General features: G+C 34.9%; 2 protein-coding genes across 2 annotated transcripts; both read left to right on the forward strand.

Moving 5' to 3' along the window:
• Positions 1 to 2423: 2423 nt before the first annotated feature.
• LOC122304444 (BAG family molecular chaperone regulator 8, chloroplastic) lies at positions 2424 to 4774 on the forward strand. The gene is given in 5 exon segments (XM_043116719.1): positions 2424 to 2441; positions 2575 to 2713; positions 2932 to 3179; positions 3277 to 3513; positions 4622 to 4774. Coding segments are annotated over 5 exon segments (795 nt in total).
• Positions 4775 to 6604: 1830 nt separating this feature from the next.
• On the forward strand, positions 6605 to 9156 carry LOC122303089 (pentatricopeptide repeat-containing protein At5g39350-like). Its single transcript, XM_043114642.1, has one exon. It carries the CDS (start codon positions 6730 to 6732, stop codon positions 8761 to 8763), a length of 2034 nt encoding a protein of 677 aa, XP_042970576.1. The 5' UTR covers positions 6605 to 6729; the 3' UTR covers positions 8764 to 9156.
• The last annotated feature ends 1462 nt before the right edge of the window (positions 9157 to 10618 follow it).

A 10618-nucleotide genomic window follows, 5' to 3' on the forward strand; every position in this document is an offset into this window, starting at 1 on the left:
ATACTATAAAAACATTTTAAAAAGTCTTTTCTTTTTTTTTTTTTTAAAAAAAAATGTGATAAACACGGATATCTAAGTTTACATCTGATTAAGATGTAATGATTAAATTAAAATAGTTGTAATGATACTTTGTATAATATTAACATTATATTTTGTAATGATTAAATTAATATTATATTTTGCATAAAAAATAAGATAGTTATAATAATTAAATGAGATAAATTGAGAGACTCTCTCAACAAAAACAACCCCTAAATGATTTCCGCTATTAATGTGACCAATTTGGCCTAGTTATGCTAGTGATTTCGCCTCAAACTTTGAAGCTTATTTATCAAATAAATAAGCCTAGATGATCTTAATGGGCTCATTGTTTATGATTTTATTGTATCTATCTCCTCTTTTGACAATGAGGTAAAATGAAACGAGATAATCTTGTAAAATAAAAGATATTTACAATCGTGAATTGTGGAATCGCTGCATAATCGCTTTGAAATAATTTGTGAATAATAATGAAATAATTTGAGTTAAGATGTTTATAAAGTTTTGAAAAATGAGAGAGAAAATATTGAATAAACATGTTAGAAAATTAAAATATTATTATAATATAAATTTGTAATACTAATTTTGTTTTGAGATTTGAATTTTTTTTTTTTGTGTTTTTTTTTTTTAAATTTGAAAATTTTGTAATGATCGGATAATGATTAAATGAAAAAGTTGAACATGTAAAATTAAAAATTAGTTATATTTGTAATATTTAGATATTGAAATGAGATAGAAATATGTCGATATCCAAACGTCTTAATACATTTCATACAACTATGTCAATTGAAGTTAATAAAATTTTATACTCAAAAGATAAATAAAATTCAAGTCGTATCCTAGTGAAGATTATCCACAAGTCAGTTGACCAAGCACTAGTAGTGGTTTATGCATCTTCATATGTAAAATCACATCTTTCAAAAATTTATTTTGCATATGAAGAAAAACTCACACATTAGATTATGCATCTTTGAACCAAATAACAATAAAATATTAATTATTTTATAAGTTTTTTCCTATAAATCTGGATGGTCTATTTTATGCATTTGAATGGTTTGGGATTTTCAAACAGTCGCATGGAATTGAGTAACGGGTGAGAGAAGAGGCCGTCATTGATTAAGGAACCACCAGCTAAACTTGTGGGTAGTGCAATTGAGCCAAGCTTTGGGCAATGGTGTAGTAGAGCAGAGAGACAAGGCTGAAATATTATTTCTAAAATATTGGTGTTGAAGACTGCAGAGTAAGCAAAGAGAGAAAATACGAGAGAGCCATTTGGATAGAGAGGGAAAAAAATATTAAAAATAATGTTTGGAGAGTAAACAATACTTCTTCAAACCGCATTGTTTATATCCATGCAAAAATTTATAGATGCATAAGTCAATGTAGATAAATTTAAAGACATATTATTCAAATTTAAAGATGATGATATAGATACATAAGCCATTGTCAATGCTCCTATTAAAAAAATAATACAACTGACAAATTTTGGAGTGAGATGAGAATGTGAATACGCACTCATAAAAAAAAATAAAAATAAGAACTTTTATTGGAGTTCTCATCCAAATGACTTTATTCCTTCATTTTTTTATTAGCTATAATTAATTATTAAATTATCTTCCACTTTTGGGATTCAATGTTGATACGCCCAAGAGTCCAAGACCCTTCAAAGTTCAAACACCACTCCCTTCCCCTACAACCCCCCCCCCCCCCCCCCCAAAAAAAAAAAAAGAAAAAGGAAAGCATGTGACTCTGTGTAGCTGCTCAACATGGCATGTCACCACCACCAAAGCCACCCTCCCACCACCACGACAGTCACCACTACCTGTTTTCGTTGCTACAGCACACTCCATCTTTCCCCACCATTGCCAAGCCCACTTCTCTGAGCTATTTCTGCTCATATTCTTCAATTTGTCTACCCAAACAATGGGTATAAAAATAAATCAAAAAATCGACCTAGACTAGACTGGACCAATTGGTTTGGTTTGATTTCAACCGGTTCGATCCGGAATCGGTTCATTCATTTTAAAAACTAGTCAAATTCGGTTTGTAATTGGTTTTACGTTTTTCAACACTGGATCAGGCCAGACCGGTTTACATATTATATATGCATATTATTAATTTTTAATATTATATAAAATATATTTTATATTATATATAATATATATAATTATGTATGAAATAATATATTATAATTTATAACATAATATTTTAATCTTAAACATAAATATTTATTTGATCATATGTTTTAAATGTAAAATATATATATAAAATATATTTTATTGCCTAATAAATTCTCAATATATTTCTTTTGATAAATACATTACTAATACTAATATACTTAATATATTAAAACCAAAAACCCAAACCAGAATGGGTAAAACCGAATGTACCGGTTTAGAGGGGTAACTGGTGCATAATTATACGTAGCAAAACTCTACCCCAAACCATCAACAACACCATTATCACAATCCATATTCTCAATCTACAAAACTTAACACTCCCAATCTCCATCCCCAAAACCAATACCAATGTCAGCATCGAAGATCTCAAGATGCATGCTTTGAAGAAATCCCTGAGTCCTACACTCTGCTTTCTTCTCTGTTTCGCAGCATTGATGTCCTAAAATTCTCTTTCCACTATTTTTCCACGGGCGATACTACTCCCACAAAGGGAGGCTACTGAAGCCCTTACCGAATAGGCAAAATCCTTTATTTTTTCTTTTTCTTTTTTTTTTTCAAATATTTTTTAAAATTCATTAAATATTTTCTAAACAAAAACATATATTAAAAATTTATTAAAAATATTTACTTAATTATTAAATAAAAAAATAAAAAATAAAAAACCCACAGTCGGTGGCCACCATTATGTGGGAGAAGTAATTCCCTTTTTCCACTTCTTCTTCTCTGTCTCTGTATTCTTCTACCCCTTACTCTCTCAGAGACTTAGCTGCTCATGTTATACAAACCCATTTCTGTGCTTTCCTTGTTCGTAGATCAAGTGCTCTTAGACAACTCAAAGACCTTGCTGTCATCAAGTCTACTTTCAACTCTATCAAATCCTCGCTTTCCTGTGAAACACATTTCGAGTTTATGCTATTTCTCATAGTCATAGATTTGCTTCTCAAGCTTGACTCTATTAAAGTTAATCATTCTTAGGTTTTTGTTGTTTTTTTAAAAATTCCCTCTCGTTCTCTGTCTTTTGTAAACCGGATTTGTAAGTACGTAAATTTTGTTGTAGGGTGGGAATCCTCTTATTAGGGTGGGGAAGAGGTCGATTACTAGAGATTTGGTGCGGTTCTTGAAAGTTGTTGTGAAAAGCCATGGGCTTTTCTCCAAAACTAAGCATTTAAGTTTTGGCCATCCAAATGGTAACAAATCTAGCGTTTTGGGCACCGGGATCAAAAGTTTGGGTGGGCAGACGAAAATGATAGATAAGTTGAGGGCCAAAGTTGAGAAGATTAGTGGGTTGTCTAGGGTTTTTCAAATGAAAAAGTTTATAGACAATTGGCCTACATCCCTGCTGTGGCCCTTTGTCCTACGTGGATTACAAAATGACGTTGTTTGTGTTTTAATTCTCAAGCAAAAAAGATGCAGTGGATTTGAAACCTGACTTGAAGAATTACAGCCCTTGAGTTTTTCCATGGCTTACTACAATCTTGTTCATCTAATTCACTGCACTGCAGCTCTCATTTCTGCAAATCATGTTGGATTCTTGTGGGTTCGTGGGTTCAAAACCCTAAAGTTCATGGGTTCGAGGTGAAGACGAAGACTGATTGGGCCGGCTTGTCGCCGTAGTGGTTGGCAAGGAGAAGAGGGGGTTCTTGGTGGATCCGTTTGTGTTAGAGAAAAACCCATTTCGGGTATTGAACGAGATGTGAAGAAAGATGATCAGGAGGAGACTTTTGATGGGGAAAGTAGCAAGAAAGGGATGATTTTTTTGGATGTGGACGTCATCTTGTTTGATCACATGCTTTGGTTGAGAGTTAAATATGGTTCAGATTTAAACTTTTTATAGAGAAGGAAACTGAGGAGTTCGTTTTTAGGACCATAAATTTTGAGTATTGAAGGGGAACAACATAGCCAAGTGGCTTAGGAGATTTTGGTTAGATTCACAAAGAAAAGTTAAGGGTTCTCATAAAGTGGGTTTCTTGACAAGCAAATAGTTAATGAATGTTTTGGCTGAGCATTGAGAAAAGGGAGAGTAGGATATGGGTAAATTGTCGACTCAAAAGTCTGGTGTGAAGGTTTCATTGAGTTATATTCCTTAGATTGTTCAAGTGAAGAGTGAGTTAGTAGCAGAATATTTTCTAGATGGCATCAAGACCTCATTCTTTCAGCAGGCTGAAGCATCAAGGTTTTAAGTTGGCTGTGAAGTTATTTAGGGACCTCCTTTTGATTGAATCAATTTTCTTGTTTAATTTCTTTTAGGTCTTTTTGGTAGCAAATCTCTGTTTGGACTGTGGTTCGTGGGTTCATGAGTTGTTGGTGATCAAGCTTTTGCTTTCCCTCCATCTTTCAGACTTTTTTTAATTTTTTTTTTTAAAGTTGGTGTTACGGCGGGGATGCATGCCAATTGTCCCTAGAATTGTTGTTTTTAAAATGAGGAGGAAGAAGTGGAGTTTGAGGGGTTCAAGCAAGCCAGTGATGATGATAAGGAAAACCCTCCTAGAGTTGTCATTAGTGGAAAGAATGGGCAGATTAGAAGTGGGTTTTTGGTGGAAATGAATGTGATTTAGCCGATGGTGAAAAAAAGTGTGAGTTTGCATAGAATAGGAATGTGTACATTCGGGATAGTACTTGCTTAGATCAAGGAGAGCCTGTGAAAAACCCTAGCAAAGAACTAGAAGAAGTTAAAGGGTTTTCCTTGGGACAATGAGGATGATGAGGAGGCACTCTTCGATCATGGAAGTTCACTAGTCTAGAGTCCAGACCAGTGAATGGAAAAGAAAGGCAAGAATCATGTTGAGAAGTGACGGTAATTATGACATTAGAGACCATAATTTTGGTCAAAATGAGAATTATGTATTCCCAGCCATTAGAGATCATAATCAGCCTTCGAATATGATATCCAAAGCCAATTTGATTGAAAAGAGAGATAATGAGAATTATGTATTCCCAGCCATTAGAGATCATAATCAGCCTTCGAATATGATATCAAAAGCCAATTTGATTGAAAAGAGAGATGCTATGAAGATTGTGATGTAAAATGCAATGGTCGGATTTTAGTCCTGCAAATTTTTGAGACAAGGCCTTCTCTCCCATTTGGATACACAGTTTAAATGAGATGAGATGAAATATTTTGAACAGTAATAAAATTTTTAAGTTAAGATGAGATGAAATAGTTTGTAAAAAAATATATGTTTGGATAGTGAGATAAGATGAGATAGTTTTTAATTTTTGAAATTTGAAAAAGGTGTAGGTCTCACTATTTAATAATAGTAGCCGAATTATCTACTGATTACATACTGTTCACACATTATTCATGTCAAATTGTATTGTTCGTATACTATTTATGTACTGTTTATGTATTGTTTATGTTAGATTTTTACTATTTATATATTATTTATTATTGTTTATTTAAGAAGATATTTTTAAAATTTAGAAATAAAATATAATACGTTTGAACAGAAAAAACTAGATGAGATCTCATCTATGTTGGCCATCCGAACCGATGTCTTTTTTCTCCGTTGTTTTTCCGTTTCAGCCCGTCGGAGAAAGGGAAGTGAGCTGGACGTTACTTCTTGTGCGTTGTCTTTATTTCCCACTCGGAAATAGTGCTTTGGGTTGGTCATTGTAACCTGTAAACTGCTTAGAAAATACTAACGTTTACAACTTTACTGATTATCTGATTCGTTACATTTGCAACCTCATGATTTGTAGTGATTAATGATGTTTTTATTACAACTTTTTTGGAGCATGCGATATAATACTCTCTAAATAATTTTATTTGAAAATTTTTATATTATGTATATTTTATATTTAATTTAAAAGATATATTTTAAAATTTAATCTTATAAATTAAATTATGTCACTTACGAGAAATGTTAGGTCAATATAAAACACAATAAATATATATTATATAATATTTTCTTCTTACACATTTTAATTTAAATTGTTTGTCGAATAAAAATAATAGGCTTACAACTTATTTATAATTTATAGATAATTTTAAATATAATAATACTTTTAATTAAATTTAAGTATATTAAATTAAAAGTAAAAATTAAAAGAATATTTAAAAGAATATTATTTTATTAGATAATTATAAACAATTTGTTATACAATAAGAGCTCTATTATTTTTATAAAAATAATTCTAGGTTAGAATGGTGAGATGTGAATTTTTTTATTTTAGATGAAAGTTAAAAGTTGAATAAAATATTATTTTTTAATATTATTATTGTTTTAAGATTTAAAAAAATTAATTTAAGATTTAAAAAAATTAAATTATTTATTATATTTTATATAAAAATTTAAAAAAATTATAATAATTAGATAAAATGATATGAAAATTTTATCCCCCAAACCTACTAGAAAAGGGTTCTTACAAGCTTTGAACAGTTGCCATGAAACTTCTCAGCAGTTAAAAACCTTCAAGAATTAATCTATAATAACTTTTCGAATGGCCCAGCTTGAGCATTGCTGGGCGAAAGACCTTACATCTTAGAAACGACCCAAAAGGAGTGAAATTGATGAATGGCGCATCTCATGCCCTCTCAAAAACCAAGCACCTTCTCGCCACGACCACTGCCCAGTGCCAGTCACTGTTCCGAAACTTTGCAGCCACTCGTTCCCTCACGAAAATTAAACAACTCCATGCCCATACTATCATCTCGGGCCTCCTCTCCTCCTCATACTCCACCAAGATTCGCTCAGCCGTCGCCGCAGCGTATGCTTTATGTGGGGACGTTCGATTTGCTCGTAAACTGTTCGATGAAGTTTCCGACCGGAGTTTATTTTTGTATAACGTCGTGATAAGAATGTACATACAAAACGGTCTACCGTATTACGCACTTAATGTATTTGTTCAATTGCTCGCTTCGGGGCAGTGCCGGCCCGATAACTTTACGTACCCATTTGTTATTAAGGCGTGCGGTGACTTGTCGTTGCTTAATGTAGGTGTTGTAGTTCACGGGCGAACACTGATGGTTGGCTTTGATTCGGACACGTTTGTGCAGAATTCTTTGTTGGCGATGTACATGAACTGTGGGGAGAAGGAAGCAGCGAGACAGGTTTTCGATATGATGCGGGAGTGGAGTGTTGTGTCTTGGAATACCATGATTAATGGGTATTTTAGAAATGGGTGTCCAAAGGAAGCCACGATGATTTTTAATTGGATGATGGATGTGGGAGTGGAGCCTGATTGTGCCACCATGGTCTCAGTGTTGCCAGCTTGTGCTTACTTTAGGGATTTGGTATTGGGAAGAGGGATTAATGCATTACTCGAAGAGAAAGGTTTGGGGAAGAATATAGCAGTGAAGAATGCCCTGTTAGATATGTATGCAAAGTGCGGCAGCATGGATGAAGCAAGGTTAGTTTTTGATAACATGGGTGAGAGGGACGTGGTCACGTGGACAACCATGATTAATGGGTATATTTTGAATGTCGATGCAAGGAGTGCTTTGTCCCTTTGTCGGCTCATGCAGTCTGACGGGGTAAGACCCAATTCAGTAAGTATAGCTTCCCTTCTTTCAGCATGTGGCAGTTTGTGTTCTATTGAGTACGGTAGGTGCTTGCACGGGTGGGCAATAAGGCAAAAGATTGAGTCGGATGTTATTGTGGAGACTGCATTGATTGACATGTATGCAAAATGCAAAAAAGTTGACCTCATCTTTCGAGTGTTTGGTAAAACTACGAAAAAACGAACGGTCCCTTGGAATGCTCTTCTTTCTGGATGTATTCATAATGGACTTGCAATAGAAGCAATGAAAATTTTCAAACAACTGCTAATGGAAGCAGTACAACCTAACGAAGCAACCTTGAATAGTCTCCTTCCAGCATACGCTATTCTTGCAGATTTGCAGCAAGCATCGAATATACACTGTTACCTGGTAAGATCTGGGTTTCTTGCAAGCATCGAAGTTGCTACTGGTATGATTGACATATACTCAAAATGTGGAAGCTTAGAATCTGCTCACCAAATTTTTAGCGGAGTTCCTGAAAAGAGAAGGGACATCATCCTGTGGAGTGTGATAATAGCTGGTTATGGAGTTCATGGTCATGGTGAGATTGCTGTGTCACTTTTCTATCAGATGGTTCAATCTGGGGTAAAACCCAACGAAGTCACTTTCACTTCTGTATTGCATTCATGCAGCCATGCAGGTCTGGTGGATAAGGGTTTGCATTTGTTCAAGTTCATGCTTGAAAATTACCAAATGAGTCCTTGTCCTGATCACTACACATGCATTATTGATCTTCTTGGTCGTGCTGGTCGGCTGATTGAAGCTTATGATCTAATTAGAACAATGCCATTTAAGCCTAACCATGCTGTTTGGGGAGCACTGCTTGGTGCTTGCGTGATACATGAGAATGTTGAACTAGGGGAGGTGGCCGCAAAGTGGCTTTTTGAGCTTGAGCCAGAAAACACAGGAAATTATGTATTGATGGCAAAAATTTATGCCGCACTGGGCAGGTGGAAAGATGCTGAGAATGTGAGAGGCATGATGAATGAGATAGGCTTAAGAAAAGCACCTGGCCACAGTTTGGTTGATGTCAGAAATCTGTGAAATAGATATGGATTTTCTGCTTAAAAATGAAAATGGATGTCCTTAAGCAGTTCGATATTCCAATCAAAAGTTGAGGTTCATACCTAGATTGAAGATGTTCAATTACAGGAAATGATAGATCTGCATAAATTGAAGACTTTGGTTGTGTAGAAAGGATTCTCTTTTAGAGAGTGGGGAATGCCTTTCTGCATATAGTCCTATAATCTAGATCATGAAAGTGAGCTCTCAGAATTAACCAGTGATACCATTGTTTCATTTACTTTTGCCTTGCAAGTGGATTTTTTGTAATATCATTGTCTGAAAAGACAATTGCTTGGTCAAACAGAAGGCTAATCATCATTATGAATGGAGGGATTTCCCATTCCTTTTAATAATATTCTACCTATTTGTGGACGTATGGGAATTATTTAAGTTGAAACATGGTAATTGATAAAGATTGTAGGGATATGGGTATGCATTTGAATCATTCATGTTATCCTTAAAATTGTAGCGGTAAAGCCACTTTTATGGACTTTTATGGGTCAAAAATGGTGGCTAGTTGACAACCTACATCAAGTTTGCGTTCACATTTGCTTCCGCCATCTTCCACTTGCTTCCGCCATCTTCCACCGCCAAAGCCACCTTTATGGGTCAAAAATGGTGGCTAGTTGACAACCTACATCAAGCTTGCGTTCACATTTGCTTCCGTCATCTTCCACTTGCTTCCGCCATCTTCTACCTCCTTTAACTCTTATAAATACATGTTTTTGCTTTTAGAAACCTATCCTATTTTGAAAGAAAAATTTAGAGAAAGAGAGAGAGTTTTAGAGAGAAAAATAGTAAGGTTTCTCCTATATATTGTCTTTCCTTTTATAATAAAGAGTGAGTTTTCTCCTTTTATAAGAGAGGGTATTGTCAATTGTGCTCTCCTTATTCAAGAGAGAAATTCTTGTAATCCTTTTGCTATAAGTGAAATTCTTCTACAATTGGAGTTCCTTATTATTTTTTTTATTCTTTCTCATTTCTACTTCAATTGTAATTGTATGCCCCGTACTACAACCTCCTAACAGTGGTATCAGAGCATCAGGTTTATAGCCGGTTTTCGTGCTACAGTTAGATCCAGTTAGTGGAAAGGAGACATCTACAATAATGGCGACGAAGTACGAAATAGAGAAGTTCAATGGGAGTAATTTCTCATTGTGGAAAATGAGAATAAAAGCAATTTTGAGGGAAGATAATTGCTTGACGGCAATTGGAGATAGGCCCGATGAGATCACTGACGACGGCAAGTGGAACGAGATGGATGGCAATGCTATTGCTAATCTGCACCTAGCACTAGCTGATGGAGTATTGTCAAGTGTGGCGGAGAAAAAGACAGCAAAAGAGATATGGGATACTCTGACAAAATTGTACGAGGCCAAATCACTATACAACAAAATTTTCTTGAGAAGAAAACTCTACACCCTTCGGATGATGGAGTCAACTATGGTGACAAACCACATCAACACCCTTAACACTTTATTTTCACAGCTCACAGCAATGGGGCATAACATAGAGACGGGTGAACGTGCTGAAATTCTACTTCAAAGTCTACCTGATTCGTATGATCAACTCATCATCAACTTAACCAACAACATTGAAGTTCTAGTCTTCGATGATATTGCAGCTGCGGTTCTTGAAGAAGAAAGTCGGCGCAAAAGCAAAGAAGATAGACCAGGAGGTTCACAGCAAACCGAAGCTTTGGTAATGATGAGAGGGAGATCAACGGAACGTGGCCCCAGTGGGAGTCAAAATCAGAGTAGATCAAAATTCAGAAGTAAGAAGAATGTCAAGTGTCATCATTGTGGTAAGAAAGGGCACTACAAAAGGGAGTGTT

This window comes from Carya illinoinensis, chromosome 3 (genome assembly GCF_018687715.1).
Source record: "Carya illinoinensis cultivar Pawnee chromosome 3, C.illinoinensisPawnee_v1, whole genome shotgun sequence".
Taxonomy (NCBI): Eukaryota; Viridiplantae; Streptophyta; class Magnoliopsida; order Fagales; family Juglandaceae; genus Carya; species Carya illinoinensis.